The 18767-nt window shown below is 42.7% G+C and overlaps 1 protein-coding gene across 5 annotated transcripts in view; it reads right to left on the minus strand.

Moving 5' to 3' along the window:
- Positions 1-18767, minus strand: part of BICRAL (BICRA like chromatin remodeling complex associated protein) — a 107742-nt gene that overhangs the window by 20190 nt on the left and 68785 nt on the right. For 4 of the 5 annotated variants that reach the window (XM_053222793.1, XM_053222792.1, XM_053222794.1 and 1 more), the window contains 4 exons: positions 17710-17755; positions 15942-15990; positions 15785-15853; positions 11537-13216 (listed from right to left, as the gene is read on the minus strand). In XM_053222793.1, coding sequence (XP_053078768.1) covers positions 11537-13216; positions 15785-15853; positions 15942-15990; positions 17710-17750 — 1839 coding nt within the window. In that variant the 5' untranslated portion in view covers positions 17751-17755. Of the gene's footprint in view, positions 1-11536; positions 13217-15784; positions 15854-15941; positions 15991-17709; positions 17756-18608; positions 18737-18767 lie in introns of those variants that run through there. The other variant, XM_015071254.3, reaches the window with a different exon arrangement.

Raw genomic sequence — 18767 nt, forward strand, 5'->3', positions numbered from 1 at the left:
AGAACTAACCCAGGCCTACCCCAACACGGCTCATCAGCATACTGTAATTATGGCCTCTATCCTCACCTGGGCCCTCACGCCTGTGTGGTCCTTTCTTTCTCCCAGCCAGCACCTTTGCTCATTTTCCACTGAACGCTATTTCACTGTCTTCAAACCCGTAAGCCAGGTGCAAATGCGTTCAACTCTACCACCACAGCCACACCCTTCCCAGCAGCCCCACTCGACCTTTCCTTGCTTCTGTTGTTAAAATGGCACAGGCATCCCTCCTCTTTTCTACAAAGAATCCCACCAGTGCCCTGGAATTCATGTCCATCTCCTTCCCATCCAGCTTTGAGAAAAAAAGCTCAAGCCTTCCCCGTATCCTAAAAAACAAATTCCCTCGGCCCTACATCCTGTAGCTATCAGTTACCTTCATTTTTCTGAATGTTGTGTGTGCTCGTGACCACACCTTCCAGTCTCTCCCTGGTCTACTTCAATCTTTCTGGCTTCCACACCTGACACTCCATGGAAACAAGTCTTACCAAGGTCAGCAGCTGCCTCCTCATTGCTAAAGCTGTCAGAAACATCCCAATCCTTACCTCCACTGGCTTCTCAAGTGATGCTTCACTCTGTGGACCTCTGTCCTCCTGCCTGTAACATTCTCTTTTCTTAGCGTCCAGAATGCTGGACCCTATTGGTTCCTCCTCTCTGGAACCTTCTGAGTCTCATCTGTGGACTCTTCTTTCTCCTAATCTCCTAAATAGCAAGGTGCCATGGGGTTCTCTTCTGGCCACTTTTTCTTTATTCACACACTCACCCTGATCCATTTCATCCATTTCTACCACTTCAGTTACAATGGATATGGTGGTCAGTCTCATTTTCGTCCACATTTTGGTCCTGTGCTTTGGTAGCTGTATATCATACACTTTGGTTGTCCTACAGGTTTTCAGGCTTGGCAAACATACCCTACACTGAACTCATAATTTCCCTTCAAACCACAACTCCTTCTCATGCTCTCTATCTCAGTGAACCTGGTGTCACTGTCCAGAGTGTCATTCTTATCTCTCTGCTATAGCCAGTCAATCAGAAGGTCTAACCTAATTGTCTTCAAACCACTCCATTCCCACAATCTCTAGTGCCACCAGGCTAGTGTAGGTCTTCAGTCTTTCATGCTTAGATTATGACACCAGCTCCTTAACGTGCCAGATCAAGGTCCTGTATGATTTGGTCCTTGCTCACCTTTCCTGCCTAAATCTGCTGTATCTCATCTGAACTTGCTTTGCTGTCTCCTCAGTATCACGGTCTCTTCTCTCCCTAGGCTTTTGCACTGCTGTTTCCACTGCTGGAACATTCTTCACTCAGGCCCTGGCTACCTGGGTAACTCTTCCTTCCCTTAGTAGGTCTCCGTCAGAAGTCACTATCTCAAGGAAACCTTCCCCAACCATTCCATCTGGGTTAGAGGTGTCTTTCTTGAGCCTGGAGCTCTGGATTACTTACTTTTTAAAAAAAATTTTAATTTTTTTTTTTTTTTAATGAAAGAGAGAGACAGAGCATAAGCAGGGGAGGAGCAGAGAGAGAGGGAGACACAGAATCCAAAGCAGGCTCCAGGCTCTGAGCTGTCAGCACAGAGCCAGCGTGGGGCTCGAACTCATGAACCGTGAGATCATGGCCTGAACTGAAGTTGGACACTCAACCAACTGAGCCACCCAGGCAGTCTGGTAGACTGGTAATCTGGTATATTACTTCTACCAGAGTGTCTAAAACAGTGCTCTGTGGCTGTCAGCTTATCTGTCTGCCTCCTGCTCTGCAAATGACTGGTGTAGCCCTGGGAGGTTCTAAAATACTGTTGAAGGCAGGAATGAAGGAAGGAAGGGAGGAAGGAAGGAAGGAAACATTTAACACAGTAAGTGATTATGCACCTGTTGAGCAGTATGAACGAAAAGTGCAGAGAAGAGATCTGGGGACACTGGAAAAAGGCTTCACTCTTTTAGGGGCTTTGGGTGGGGGCCTGAAGGACAGAATGCATTTCTACCTGTTAGGAAAGCGTGTGTAATGAATGCCCATGTCAGTAAAGACATGGGGCTCACAATGAGTCTGGCCAGTCAGGGAGGTGTGGAGGAGGGGTCAGCCTCACTAAAATGGAGGGTTTTCGACTAGAGAAGCTTAACTAATGGCCAGGGGTTGTATTTTCTCCCGTGGCGATGGGGAGTCTCAGGTCACCAAGCAAACGTTTTAGGAGGATTACTGTGGTGGAAATCTGTCTTTAGGAAGAGGCAGAAGGCAAATCAATCACCCAGATAATTGCTACATTTGTCCACGTATTAGGGTCAGATTGGGCCTTGGAAATCATCTAAACTCAGTGGTTCTCCACCCTGGTTGCTCTTTAGAATCACTTGCGGAGCTTTTGAAAAATGCTGATGCTTAGAGTCCTTTCTCCAGACCATTTAAACCAGAATTTATGGAGGAGAGGCCCAGGCATCCATATTTTTAAAAAGCTCCCCAGATGATTTGATTGCATAGCTAGGGTTCCTCATTTTAGAGAAGAGAAAATTAGGGCTCAGAGAGTTTAAGACGCAAACTTAGTTCACAAAACCCATCCCTGGCAGAGAAGGACCTACAAGCAAGCTCTGACTGCTTGCCAACTCTTGTTTTCCCCATTACATTGCAGTCCCTTTTAAAGTCTAGTTCAGGGCAAGGATGCAGAAAAGGAGAGAAACAGAAAAGAGTACAGTATAGCCAGCTAGCAGGTACAGACTTGCTTCGCTAAGCAATTTGGCCATGCTCTGAACCTCTATCTCCTAGACTGTGAAGTGGAAACAGTATCTACTTGTAGCCCCAAGGTAAGGATTAGCAGTAATATGGATAGCCCCTGGCATGTACCAGTTGTCAACAATATGATCGTTATTTTTGTTACTATTGGAAAGAATAGATGTGAGACTTTCAAAGACCAATCTGTAGGATTTAGTCATTAAAAGTATAGAAGGAGAGGAAAAAAACACCTAGATTTTGAAGTCTGGGTGTCTGAGAATCCAGTGGTTCCACAGTAAGGTTGTCAGGCTGAGCTGGAGGGAAAGGAAAGCAGGGAGGGGCAGGGAGGGATGGGGGGGGGGGCGCTGGGTGGTCACTATGGCAACCAATACCTGCAAGCATGGTGGGTGCTGCCCTGGAAGAATTTACAAGCTACTAAATCTGCTAGTGATCTGCAGAGATTTGGACTTAAATTAACATGTTTTCTTGTGTTTGGCAGGTTAAACTGTTGTAAACTGCCTCCTTTAATCACTGACTTTTGAATATTAATCTGTTTACAAGAAAGTTTAAATCCTGTAAATTATTCTCTGCATTCAGGGATTTCAGTTGACAGGACTCTTTGGAGAAATGGCTGATTCTAGGTCTGAGGTAATAGGTTTAGGTAATAGGAAGACATGCCCACAGCATCTTGGGCCACGAAATTCTCAAAGTAGATGTGGCCGTGTCAAAAGTATAGAAGCGTCTTTAGCAGGCCTCCACTGACCACATTTGGGACATTTTAGGCATCAAAAAGAAAAATAATGAAAGCAACAGAATGCAACATTAACTACAAAAAGAATGCATGATCTTTTAGAGACAGGCACTAAACTATCACAGATGAACTTCTATGTCTGGATTAGCCTCACAATGATGTTGGGCAGGGGGTGGGGGAATTTAGCTGGGGATGCATGAACAAGCACAGCCATGAGTTGGTAAGCACTGAAGCTAATTGTGCACAGGGGCTCACTGCACTATTTTGTTTACTTTTGTTCATGTTTAAAATCCCCCATAATAAAATGTTTAAAAATGAAAGCAACTCCCCCCCGCCCCAGACAAACTGAGTTCATAGTGTTATTCAGAAAAAGAGAGAGAGAGAGAGAAGGAAAGAAAAAGCTCTTCTTTCTGGAAAAGTCCCAGCCAATAATTATAGATAGGAGAATACCATTAGAAAATCCCCATTTTGCAACCACTGATGTAATTAATATTCCGGTGAGGCTCAGAGTCTCAAATCACTGGATGAGAGACTGGGAAAGAGGATAGTCACAAGGTCCCAAAGTACCATCCTGGAGATCATTTCTGCTTTACGAAGGGAAAAAATGTACCTTTGAATACCTGGAGGAGAAAAAACCTAGCAGAAGCCACCTTAGCCAAGTAAGTGATCACACCAATAATAGGACAGCTCAACATTCTGTGTCTTGCCGAAACTGTTTAGCCTGACTCTGATCGTGAAGTCACAATCAGAGACCGCCACACTGAGGCCACTCTACAAGACAAATGATCTGGGTTGCTGTGGACTAGAGATGTGACAACAGATGATGTCAGTGCTCTCTGGATTCTGGAATGAAACACTGTTGTAAAGGAAATTATTGGGTCAACTGGAAAAAATCTGATACAACTGCAGTGTATTAATGTTAACTTTTTTGGTTGTGATATTGTGGCTGCGTTGAAGGCGGCCCTTTGTTCTTATTAAATAGCTGGTGAAGTATTCAGGGGTAAGGGGTCATGACATTTGAAACTTATTTCAAGATAGTTCAGAGACAAAAGTGTGTGTGTGTGTGTGTGTGTGTGTGTGTGTGTGTGAGTGTGTATGTAGAGACAGAGAAACACAAGACACACACAGGTGAAGCAAATGTTGCAAAATATAAACAACAGATGAATCTAGGTGAATGGGTTCACTGTACTCTTCCAAGTTTTCTGTGGGTTTGGGAAGTTTTCACAATACAAAAGGTGGGGTGGGGACTTAAGTTCACCCTACAAGAAACTGGTTACATTGGTTGCCTGCAGGGAACTGGATGGCTGGGGGACAGAAGGAGGGAAATTTTCACTACAGTATATACCTTTCTGTACTTTTTGGATTTTAAACCAAATACACGTATTTTCTATGCCAAAACCAAATAAAATTTATATTTAGAAACTTACTCCTCTGTAGAGTTAACTCTTACAGGATCAAAACTTGCTGAATTAAATTTCCCTAAATAGACAAACATGGAAGGTCCCTGGGAATGGTGTTGTTATTGTTGTTGCTGTTTTTAATATTTATTTATTTAAGTAATTTCTACACCCAACGTGGGGCTCGAACTGACGACCCTGAGATCGAGAGTTGCATGCTCTTCTGACTGAGTCAGCCAGGCGCCCCGGTGTTTTTGTTTATTACAACATTCTATAAAGTAATTTATACAGAAATTTTACACGGAAATTGTAAAGTAAAAAAGAGAGTCACTGTTAAGTGTTCCTGGATGTTCTGGGGGTTTAAAATTGAGATAACACCTCAACATTACTTTTCTAACTATGCGGTCTCCAAGGCTGTGTCCTCCTTATTCCAATACGCCTGATGCAACTGACCTAGTTCCCAATACTTTTTGGCATTAAAGGTCACAAAAAATTACTCTGGAGCTGCCAGTGGAGGCTTCTTGTTACCTCTGGATAACTGAAACTTTTGGGACTCAGACAGACTTTTTTTTTTTCCTTATCAAGGCATTGTTTGTTACACAGGGGTTAAAGAGAGATCATGCCGTAGCTGATTATATATCATTAATAACAGCAAACATAAAACAGATCAACACATACTGATATGAAAACAATCCTCAAGTTATGGAATTAAGTAAAAACACCCATGGCGTGTTGCAGAGTTAAGCAGACGTCTGCAGTTATTTGTGCCCGGACGTATGCATAGAGGCTCTCTCAGGGAGAATACAGAGAAAGAACCTAGACGCGGTGGCAGGCTTTCGGGGAGAAACTTGGGAACTGGCAGGAAGACTTACTTTTCACTCTCAACTCTCTTGGAACTGTTTTTAAGTTTTTACCAGTTGCACATTTTACTTATTTTTTTTTTTAAACATTTATTCATTTTTGAGAGACAGAGAGAGACAGAGCGTGAGTGGGGGAGAGGCAGACAGAGAGGGAGACACAGAATCTGAGGCAGGCTCCAGGCTCTGAGCTGTCAGCACAGAATCCGATGTGGGGCTCAAACTCATGAACTGTGTGTGAGATCATGACCTGAGCTGAAGTTGGGTGCTTAACCAACTGAGCCACCCAGATGCCCTGCACATTTTACTTATTTTTAAAAATGCATAAATGTTTTGATAAATGCTGTCCAGATATCATGTCTCCTGTGTGGGGCAAGTTTTTAAAACTAGAAGAAAGTGAGAAAAATCTATAAATCTACTATCCAGAGAACTGCTGTTAATGTTATATTCTGGGTGTTTTATAAGCAAGTGTTTTCTGTTTTCTAATTCAACATATTGTCTCTCCCCATCATATTTCTAAGAGTGAAAACAAATTATTTATTCAATCTTATACATTTATTTAAAAAATTTTTTTTTAAGTAAGCTCTACACCCAATGTGGGGCTTTAACTAATGACCCTGAGATCAAGTTTCGTACGCTCTACTGACTGAGCTAGCCAGGTGCCCCTCTTTATTATACATTTAAATGCACGTTTTAAATATTTCAAATTTAAATGTACACTTAAAAGATTATTTTGTAAGTCTTTCCCCAAATCTTTAAGTTGTTTTTTGAAAATATTTTATTTTATTTTTTTAAAGATTTTCTTTTTTGGGGGGCGCCTGGGTGGCTCAGTCGGTTAAGCATTCGACTTTGGCTCCGGTCAAGATCTGATGGTCCATGGGTTCAAGCTCCGCATCGGGCTCTGGGCTGACAGCTCAGAGCCTGGAGCCTGTTTCAAAATCTGTGCGCCTCCTCCTTTCTGTTCCTCCCCCACTCAAGCTCTGTCTCTCTCTCTCTCTCTCAAAAATAAATAAACATTAAAAAAATTTTCTTAAAAAGATTTTTTCTTTTTTTTAAAGTAATCTCTACACCCAATGTGGGGCTCAAATCTACAACCCTGAGATCAAGAGTCACAAACTCCACCAACTAAGCCAGGCAGGTTCCCCTCGGAAACATTTTAAATAGCTGCATAGTTTTCATCACAGCCAATCATTCTTCTATTATTAGACATTTTTAATTTTATTTTTATTTATTTTTGAGAGAGAGACAACACGAGCAGGGGAGGGGCAGAGGTGGGGGGATAGAGGATCCAAAGCTGACTCTATGCTGACTGCAGGAAGCTCGATGTGGGGCTCGAACTCACGAACCCTGAGATCATGACCTGAGCCGAAGTCGGACACTTAACTGACTGAGCCACCCAGGTGCCCCTAGACATTTGGGTTTTTAGAAAACTTTTTAGCAACCAAAGTATAGAAGAGTATCTACAGCATGCTATACTTGAATAAGAAGGGAAGGGTGGCGGGCACCTGGGTGGCTCAGTTGGTTGAGTGTCTGACTTTGGCTCAGGTCATGATCTCCCAGTTGGTGAGTTTGAGCCCCACATCGGGCTTGCTGCTGTCGGTGTAGAGCCTGCTTTGGATTCTCTGTCTCCCTCTCTCTGCCCCTGCCTTGCTTGCACTCTCTCTCTCTCTCTCAAAAATAAATAAAAACATCAAAAAAAAGGAAGGGAAATTAGACATAACACATTACATATATCAGCTCATTTGTGTAAAAATAAATGTAGGATAAATAACTAGAAACGAATGAGATCAGTGAATACAGAGGGGGCCAAGAACTGGCCGGAGAGGATGGAGGGGTGGGAGAAGGGTGGAGTGAGGTGCTCAAGGTATACTTTCTGCAGAGCCCTGACTTTTGGGGCCATGCTAATGGGTCACACTTTCAAAAGAAATGAAATAGATATAATCAACAAGGGTGGTGGGGAAAGACTCCTACAATTAATAAGCAGGACTATATTTCAAATGAATAGCATAACTACACCAAGGGAGGAGGGAAAAGCACTAACCCAGGTAATTTTAGAACACAGTATTTTGACCATATGCCTTCAGGCTAAAGACAGAACTGTAGACTGATGCTGAAGTCTCATTAGTAGGTTTGTTTTTTCATGGTGGTATGGGGTAGCAATTCTGAAACCATTTTCTGTGTACTCTAGGATTGAGCAAATAGATATACCTATGTCTATATATCTGTATCTATATACCTATATCGATATATCTGTATCTATATATCTATATCGATCTATCTATATATCTATACCTACATATCTATATCTATATCTATCTATATATCTGTATAGATATATCTATACCTATATATACCTATATATCTATATAGATATATTGTGGAGTTGCCTTTCTCACTGTTAGAAAAGAGGAAACATGGGAGATGTTTGGAAATGGAAAAGAAAGAGAATTGAATAATGAACCCAGTGGTCCTGGATTAGAATAGAAAGTATCAATAGGAGCTCATTGCTTTTAATACAGATTGATATATAAATAGCTACAGATGTTGGGGGTGTGTAAATATATATAAGTCCCACGTCAGTAGCAATGAACGTGTAGTGCTCAGGTCATAGTTTCTAAATACTGCTCTGTACTAGAAGGAATGAGCCTCCTTAAGTAAATGATTGGTTCCAGGGCAGAGTCAGGAAAATAAAAGATAAACACGGAACATCTTGTTTTGCCAGAAATTAAAGAAAGTGCTCAAGGCACAATGGAAATGTGTCAGAAGGACCAGCAGCCAATTTGGAGGGGTGCCCAGTGGCCATCAAAGTAACTTGAGCATCAAGATAAGTGACTACAACAATTTATAACCCCCTGAGTAAAATAAGAACCTCTGAGTCCATACTGATATAAACAAACATGTAAGTAAAAGAAGAAAAGGAAATGCTTTCTTAGAGAAGAATGCCAACAATTAATGTAGAACATATGATGGAATCAGAAAATCTCTATTTGGTGGCCATCACAGCAATAGCAGATTCCATAATAATGGATTTGGTCAGGAATTATCAATGGAAACTTAACGTATGTGCAAGTTTGATGAGTGACTGGACACTGACATGGTGTCAAAGTATCTCCTAGAAGAAACTTATTAAGAAGCATCGGACACCATCTTAAGCAAGCGTTCAAAGTTTACACCACCGGGAATGGGACAAATCCACACGATGATGATGTATCATTTCTGCGGCAGTCCCATCAAAAATGTATGACCTGGATCTAATCATGAGGAAACGGCAGAGAAATGTGAATTGAGGGACATTCTACATAAAAATTGGTTTGTACTCTTCAAAAATATCAGGGTCATAAAGGACCAAAAAAGATGGAGGAAATGTTCCAGATTTAAAGACATTATGACACAATTAGACAGTGATCCTGGGCCATAAAAACAAAACAATACAAGTTTTCCCCCTTTCGTTGTAATGGGCATTCTTGGGAAAATCAACTAAATCTGGATAAGGTCTGTAGATTAGGTAAAAATGCTGTACTAATGCTAATTTCCTGGTTTTGATAACTGTACTACCTATGGTTATGTGGGAAAATGTTTCCATTTTTTTCTTTCTTTTTTCTAAAATATTTATTTATTTTTGAGAGAGAGTGTGTGAGTGGGGGAGGAGCAGAGAGCAAGGCAGACACAGAATCTGAAGCAGGCTCCAGGCTCTGAGCTGTGAGCATAGAGCCCGATGCAGGGCTCAAACTCACCAACTGTGAGATAATGACCTGAGCTGAAGTCGGACGCTTAACCGACTGAGCCACCCAGGCGTCCCAAATGTTTCCGTTTTTAGACTGAAGTCCAAAGTATTTAGGGCTAAAGAGGCATCGTGCCTACAATTTACTCTCAAAATTGTGTGTGTGTGTGTGTGTGTGTGTGTGTGTGTGTGTGTGTGTGTGTATGGGGGGGTGGCAAGGGGAGAGAGAGAGGAGGAGAAAACAAATGTAGTAAAAAGTTAACATTTGGGGAATCTTGGTGAAGGGTATATGACAATTCTTTATACTCTTCTTGCAACTTTGACTTTTCTAGAAGTCTGACATTATTTCAAAACACACCCACACACAACCTCTGACACTGAAAGTAATACACTGAATGTCCTTGATCATAAATAATCTTTGTTTCCCTAGGACTCTTAGTGGAATGACTAAGTCAAAGGTATACAGTTTGAAAAGTATCGATGTACCCAGCACGGAGAGGTTTTTGAGTACATCTAAATATGGAGGAGGGGCGCCTGGGTGGCTCAGTCAGTTAAGCGTCCGACGTCGGCTCAGGTCTGATCTCACTGTTCGTGAGTTTGAGCCCCACATCGGACACTGTGTTGATAGCTTGGAGTGTGGAGCCTGCTTCGGATTCTGTGTTCCCCTCTCTCTCTGACTCTCTCCTGCTCATGCTCTGTGTCTCTCTCTCTCTCTCTCTCAAACATAAATAAACATTAATAAATAAATAAATAAACATGGAGGAGCAAGGCAGTGGAAATGGAGGACGAAACAGGGTCGACCACAGATGTGAAGGCGGGGTGTGGAGCTGGAACTACGGACAGTGTTCAGGATGAGCGTGAATTAGAAGCTAGAGGAGGAATTCAAGGATCCACAGATAGGGGTTCAGGACCAAAGCTGATGACATTTGAGACGATTTTTAGAAACATAATCCTTCTGTGGGTTTACCAACTGCCCACGGTAATTTTGGATCCCTCCCTCTGTATACATCCCTCCCGCGCAGGGCAGTTACCCACTGATGAATCGTACTGAGTCCCTGAGCCTTTCTGACTGACACCCAAGAAGCAGTCACAACGTCTCCACCCAGTCCATAGTTACATGACCTAGCGGCTTACTATATGATGTAAGTAAATAATCTACCATAAGCTTTCATTTTAAATGCCTGTCATACGTTTCATCAAGTATATGTATTAATTGGCTCTCATCGAGTATTTGCTATTTGCTGTTAGGGACTACGTTAAGTGCTTTGTGTGGATTATCTCATTTAATCCCCCCAATAACCCCATGGGAATATATGTCCATTTCGCTGATGAGGAAAAGTAAGTCTAGAGAGGGAGGTTAAAGTAAGGCTTGCTCTATGTCATAAAGCTTAGATTCAAATCCATAAGACTGACTCTAGAGCCCCACTCCAAACCACAATGCTATGATGGATGAAAAATATTAATTAAGGGGGTGTCTGGGTGGCTCAGTCAGTTGAGTGTTCGACTCTTGATTTCGGCTCAGGTCATGATCCCAGGGTCGTGAGATCGAGCCCTGAGTCGGGCTCCTTGCTGAGTGTGGAGCCTGCTTAAGATTCTCTCTCTCCCTCTGTGCCTCCCCTCCCCCCTGCTCGCATACACACTCTCTCTCTCTCTCTCTCTCTCAACTAAAAAAATAAAATAAAAAGTAAAAAAACAAATCTTTTTAACTAGGAAGAAAAAAAGGCAATCAATCACAAGTTGAAAACTGTTAATGAAAAAAAGAATCGTTAGTGAGGGGCGCCTGGGTGGCTCAGTCGGATAAGCTCAGCTCAGGTCACGATCTCACGCCCAGTATGTGAGTTCGAGCCTCACATCGGGTCCCTCGCTGATAGCGTGAAGCCTGCTTGGGATTCTGTCTCTCCTTCTCATTGCCCCTCTCCTGCTCTCTCTCTCTCAAAATAAATAAATAAACTTAAGAAAAAAAAAAAGAGAGTTGTTAATGAATAGATCGGGAGTTTAGGATGAAAACTATATTCTGTGAAATACACATTCCATTTTCCTTTTCTGGAATCATCCCAACATTTGTGCGATAAAGCAAATGTACCTGACAGAAAAACTGCTGCTGGGTTCCCGCTCCAGGGGTGTTGCTGAAGGTGCTGGTAGATTTGGAAGAAGAAACTGGAAGACGATGAGACGCACTGACCGGTACCGGAGTCCTGTTTGGCTGGGCCAGCTGATCTCCCGTGAAGTTTGATCCTGATGCACCCGACTGAACCGCAGACCCAAGACTAGGATGGGCAGTGCTGGATGAGCTGACGACAGGGAACCGACTAGGTCCTGACATGTTGGTCACCGAGGGCATGGTGGTGAAGCCAGGTCTCCCTTGGGACACACCGCTCTGCCCAGGTGACAGGTGTAATACGGTTGGTGACGCTTGCTGCAAGGGCATCTGTCCACCAACAATCTGAGGAGAGGCATGATTGACGATCACCGGGCTTCCAGAGGCGGCAAACGGTTGCCCAGACACCAACTGGACGGCGGCATTCTGGTTGTTCAGCATCTGTCCAGAGTATGCTTGGTTGGTCCTGAGCATGTTGGAAGAGTTTCTGTTCAACATGACATGCTCTGAGGCCACTTGGCCGGAGATGAGCTGAGAAGGTTGAGTCTGAAGCAGTTGCCCATTTATGGTCTGGACATGATGTACCGAGTTGGAACTGACAGAAAGGCTTGTGGGTATGAGGAACTGACTTTGGGGTGTGTGAGGCTGGCCCATGGGAGAATGAATAACGATACTACCCCCAGCGCTGCTCACTGCCTGTGAGGTGACTGGCTTCCTTGTGTTCTGTTGGTTTACGATGTTCACAGACATGTGCGGACCAACTACGGAGCCCTGGGGTGAGCTGGCGGAGGCAAAGGAGATCCCTTGTTGAACATGGTGCTGCTGTAGTCCCAAATTGTTCACATTGTACGTATTCTGCTGACCCATCTGGATAGGCTTTGGCTGGATATTGATCGGGACTTTATTTGAATTTGGTGCAAGACCCCTCTGTATGATGATGTTATGCACAGGTAGAGACGTCTGAAAATTTGTGCTGTTAAATGGAACGGTAACGGGCTGTGCTACGGGACTGGAACCGGAGCTCCCAAACAAGGAGTTGCCATTGGGAGTCTGTCTGTGAACCAGGAGTCCTCCACTCACATTTGATGGGGCTTGCTGCCCGCTGCCCTTCAATATGATTTGAGATCCGTCTAGGTTATTAATAGTCATCATGGAGGGTTGATTACCAAATGAGCCAATTAGCTGTATCTGACCCGAACCGCTAATCTGACCGCTATTAGACAGATGCTGGCTGGGCACACTGATCCCCACGTGTTGCATAAAGCCATGTTGCACCCCCACCGTATTGCTTGCAAATGATGCTCCAACAGGCACGTGAGTCACCCCTATAGGCTGCAGCGTCTGACCTGAGTAATTTGAAACATTAGAAGCCTGAGTAAACGATGCTGATGAAGAAGGATGAAGCTGGGCTTGTGCAAACTGTTGGCTTGAACCTATACTGGCGTCCAAATATGCCTCTTCTGCCAATGTCTGTTCAGTGATATTGGCCTCCTGCAGGGATTTCTGAAGAATGTCGAAAGGTTGGTCCTCACTGAGATCGGGAAGAGGAGAAGACTCAAGTTCATCTTCAAGAAACTGAAGGCTACTTGAAAGTGGCAGTCCATCACTGGGCCCTTCTCCAAGCTGGTTGCTTACGGCTTTGAGGGATGACTTAGGATCAGCATTCTAAAAAACATACACAAGTATGTTACCCGGCATATCCAACCTTTGAAAGAAGCTCTTAAAACAACACAACACAAACCTCACTTTTGAATAGAATAAAGCCTAACAGGCACAGCTCTTCAAAGTGCTCAGCTTATTCTGATACTGAATTTCCTTCGTGATGATGTTTAACATTATTTCTGTAAGCGTACACATTCAGCGCTCTGGTAAATTAGTTCATAGAAAATAGATACATAACAGGATCATACTGATGACTACCTGGAGTTTAGCTCCATTTTTTCAGATACTGACAAAGGCTTTATTTTTCAGGACTGCTCCCAGTCCAGGGCTTGAGTGAGACTCAGCCCAGGGTGTGTAAGACTCCAAGAGATAGCCATGTCTAGTCCTTTGCACGACAGGAATCTAAGTGAATTTGGGGAGTGCTGGGTACTGTTCTGTTAGAGGTCCAGAAGGTATCCCAGATTCAGCCCTGTCATTCCGGGCTTCTCAGAACATGTCTAGTCCTATCCCTACCACCCCAGGCAAGACCAGTCCAGACAAAAACAAGCTTCCCACACGAGTGAGCGGTCATTCGATTTCTTAGAAGGAATCCGCTTATTACGCCTCTTTCAAAACGATTTCAGTGTCCTATTCAAAAGTAAAAGTCCATCAACATTTTAGTCATCAAGCACCCACTTGTGTGTTAGTTTCTGTCCTTAAGGAATCCTTAGGAATGGGCATTCCAACTAGAGACAACACAGGCATACGAAGAGAAACGAACGTGATGAGTAAGATATACTCCACTGTCTACCAGTTTTTCTTGGGACATGTCAAAATTTATAAAAGAAAAGATACGGCATCCACAGGTAGGGATAACACAAATGTATACTTCACACTACTGAACTTAAAAATGGTTGAGATGGTAAATGTCATAAGTATTTTAATGCCACTGAACATTTAAAAAAAAGATGAAGAAAAAAAATTAAAAACAGGTCAATGCAACCTTGCAAAAGTGTAGAGATTCTCATAGACGATGGGAAGAACTAGGTAGAAAACCGAAGACTAGATCATTTGACCCTCCACCCTCAACAGATGAAGCAGGACCAATGTGGTAGGACTTGAGGAGTCCTCCGAAAGGAAATGGGGAAAGCAAATGGAAGCAAGGAGATGGTTTTTTTTGCGGAACAATATCTAGACAACAATGGATATCTCCTGAATGGTCATACACAGTTTAATGTTTTTACAATGTACAAATTAACAGGCCATAAGTTTAAACGGCCATCCTTGAAAAATATTTCTACTGAAAAAAAAAAATTTCTACCTCACCTCCCATGATGTAATAGAAATTCCCAATAAATACATACTGGCAGTCTGAAAAGTCAGAAGTCATACTCACACGGAAGGGGGAGAGTTGGTAAATAAAAATCATTCACGTCAAGGGACAGGCTAAATATCTACCTTATGTGCTTAATGGCACCACATAAAATTATTACTCGTTCAGAATGAATTTCAAAAGTGCTACTGATTCACAAGCCTTACAGGAGATCAGTGTTGTAACTTCAAAGCCACCTGTAGCATGTGGACGTGTCATACATCCTATGATCTGACACAACTCACACACACTCAAATACGTGAAAGAACTCGGCACTCCCAAGGGCTTTCTGAATACCATTCCATGTCATAGATGAAGGAAATAAAGGCCCTGATGATAACTTAATCTTTATTGAGCACTGTACCAAGTAATTTCCCTGGACTAGTCAATTAATGTTAACCAACCTAGGAAGTAGTTCTGTTATTCTCCTGGTTTCATAAATAAGGAAACTGAACTCTATAGAGATTTAGTGACATATCCAAGGTGACAGGGCTAGGAGGTGGCAGAGTGAGGATTCACACTTGGGGCAGTCTGACTCTGGGCTACCATCCATGATGGAAGAAGGCACTTGATTAAGATAGGCTTGAATGTAGTCATCTGGACATAGTCTGTAGGCAGGACTACCCTATCCCCCAGGTCAGGTTTCTTGTCTGGACACTCCTAGAGCTTGAGAATATGGAATCCAGAACTGGTGATCTGAGGGAGAATCCTAGCTCTCCAACTCCTGGCTGTATAATTTTGAGCAAGTACTAACCTCTCTGTGCTTTAGTGTCCTCATCCATAAAACAGAGATCATAATAGAACCTACTTCTTGGAGTTATCACGTGTATTAATGAGGTTACTCATGCTAAACAGTTGGTGCCAAGAACATACTAAATGCTCAGTAATTTTCAGTCCATTTTTTTTCTCGTTTTAAGATGAAAATGTTTGTAATGAAGAGTAATTTCTTTAAAGCTATGTAACAAGTCCCTAAACATCCTAATATGGCTTTCTTAGGTTATAAGTCAGGAAAATGGCAAAGTAAATCTCATATAGTTTATCTTAATTGACTAAGTTAAAAGGAGACAATGTCAACACCATTCGGTAGATTTCCTTCCATGCCAATTATAAGAGACAAGGTAATAACTCCCATCAGGATCCAAAGGCGACTGAAGCCTCCGGACACAAGGCAGCAAGGAGGGAGAAACACTTGACCACTGAATTCAGCTTCCAATACTCACACTGGAGTTGGCGAAAATTGAATTTGAATTGGCTGCAGAATATCCTGTGCTAGTTGAGTCATCATTGCTCTGCAAAGGTACAAATTCAATAAGGTGATTACTTTAACTGTAAAGAAGGAACAAAATTTGTATCTGTGATGTTCTAAGTATTACTTACAGATTTATTACTAGGTCCGTGTAGAAAATAGTTCAATGCTTGTGGGTCTCTGGAAAACAACAACAAGGAAAGGAAATCAGCAAATAAATACATAACCTGTATTTAGGATTCATTCTCACAAGGGTCAAAAGAAAATGACATAGCCTGAGTAAAATTCTCTCCCTGTTTTTAAACGATTTTATTAGTTTTTTTGTTTTGTGGGTGGTTTTTTTTTTAGTTTATTTATTTATTTATTTGGAGAGAGAGAGAGAGAGAGAGAGAGAGAAAGAGAGAGAGAGAGAATCCCAAGCAGGCTCCATGCTATCAGCACAGAGCCTGATGTGGGGCTCAATCTCATGAACCATGAGATCATGGCCTGAGCCAAAATCAAGGAGTTGGATGCTTAACTGACTGAACCACCAAGGTGCCCTTATTAGTTTTTTGGTTTTATTATTGATTTTCCTGATGTTGTTCCATTTCCTATTATCACTTATTTCTGTCTCTGGGATTTGTTAGAAAGTAAATTTAATAAAGGATAACCTAAGTATGAACCCTATCATATCCAAATATCTTTGTTAATCTATGTTGATTTTTATTTATTTATTTATTTATTTATTTATTTATTTATTTATTTAAATGTTTATTTATTTTTGAGAGAGAGAGAGATAGAGAGAGCATGCAAGTGAGAGCCAGGGAGGGGCAGAGAGAGACAGAGATCTGAAGTGGGATCTGTGCAGACAGCAGAGAGCCTAATGCAAGGCTTGAATTTGCAACCTGTGAGATCATAACCTGAGCTGAAGTCGGATGCTTAACCAACTGAGCCACCCAGGTGCCCCTTGATTTTTATTTTAAAAACCCACCCAGCTTTTTTATTTTTATTTTTTTTAATATGAAATTTATTGTCAAATTGGTTTCCATACAACTCCCAGTGCTCATCCCAACAGGTGCCCTCCTCAATGCCCATCACCGACTTTCCCCTCCCTCCCACCCCCCATCAACCCTCAGTTTATTCTCAGTTTTTTTTAAATTTTTTTTTTTTACATTTATTTATTTCTGAGAGACAGAGAGAGACAGAGCACAAGTAGGGGAGGGGCAGAGAGAGAGGGAGACACAGAATCCGAAGCAGGCTCCAGGCTCTGAGCCATCAGCACAGAGCCCAACACAGGGCTCGAACCCATGAACCGTGAAATCATGACCTGAGCTGAAGTCAGACGCTCAACCCTGAGCCACGCAGGCGCCCCTATTCTCAGTTTTTAAGAGTCTCTTATGGTTTGCCTCCTTCCCTCTCTAACTTTTTTTTCCCCTTCCCCTCCCCCATGGTCTTCTGTTAAGTTTCTCAGGATCCACATAAGAGTGAAAACATATGGTATCTGTCTTTCTCTGTATGACTTATTTCACTTAGCATCACACTCGCCAGTTCCATCCACGTTGCTACAAAAGGCCATATTTCATTCTTTCTCATTGCCAAGTAGTATTCCATTGTATATATAAACCACAACTTCTTTATCCATTCATCAGTTGATGGACATTTAGGCTCTTTCCATAATTTGGCTCTTGTTGAAAGTGCTGCTATAAACATTGGGGTATAAGTTTAAATTTTAGGTAATCTCTACTCCCAATGTAGGGCTTGAACTCATGCCCCTGAGATCAAGAGTCACACGCTCCACTGACTGAGGCAGCCAGGTGCCCCCAAAACCCACCCAGTTTTAATATGCTAGCTTAGTAGGTTGTTTTAGTACGGCAAACCTTACACATCTGATTCACCCTGGTTCTGGAATGAGCATCTTACCCAATAAGATCAAGGAGACACGAGTCGTCGTCATCATCCATGACAACTACACAAAAGGAATAAGAGAACGCTGGTTAGAAAGCAGATTAAAGCCAGTCGCGCCAACGCAACACAAAAATACACTCTATACTTTCCTAAATAACTGTGTAATTCATGGAAGCTTTTTCTTTAACTGCTTGTTTTTAATGGGAGTTTTTTTTTTTAATTTTGTGGTTATTCAAGAGACTAAATATTCAATTTAAGTTGTTTTTATTGCACACAAATCCTTAACTTACAAGTCATAAAGGAATCTAGATAAATCAAAGATAGTTGGCGGCAATCCTTCCCACACAGATTCCCCAAAGGGACCGTAAACCAGGAACAGGAACTTCCTCAAAACATATCGCGCAAAAGGGGAGAAAATAGTATTTGTTTTAGAGAAAAATCCCATGCATCCAAGAGGTGTTTGAGTTTTATGACCGAGTGTTTCCAAACACGGTGAGCAATGTGGATTTCTTGCCATAGTTTGGCTCTCTTTACAGAAACAGAAAAGCCGGTTCTCCCTACTTTTCTGAGACAGAGGAGACACCATAGCTCCAGGCTGGACTGCTACAGGCTTTGGCTTTGGCTTTGCCCCGGAGGTCCCAGGTTCCTCCCCCAGGAGCAGCAGCAGCACCACCAACCCTTCAATTCCAAACAATCTACATCCCATCACTGGAATCTTTAAAGTGGAACATCTCAACCCTCAATTCACCCCCGGCTCCCAGCCGCCAGCAAGCTCCCTCTCTCCCCAGCCACCGCCAGCATCAAGCTCAGCCAGCGCGGTGACTGTGCTCTGGGCTGAAGTGGTAACAACCGGACAAATTCCAAGAGCAGTTTTCCCCCTTTCTCGTCCCTCCCCCGAGATCCGGTAAACTTACACTAGTGATCCGACACCTGGCAACACTGCTTCGCACCCATTTCGAGCCATGCGTGGAATAATTTACATCACGGAATGCCGGGGCCAAGAGTTCTGGAGCAGTTGGAAAGGGCAGTTGTGAACGGCAGTTGGACGGAGGAATGAAATCCTGAAGAGATGC

This window comes from Acinonyx jubatus, chromosome B2, assembly GCF_027475565.1.
Source record: "Acinonyx jubatus isolate Ajub_Pintada_27869175 chromosome B2, VMU_Ajub_asm_v1.0, whole genome shotgun sequence".
NCBI classification, from domain to species: Eukaryota; Metazoa; Chordata; class Mammalia; order Carnivora; family Felidae; genus Acinonyx; species Acinonyx jubatus.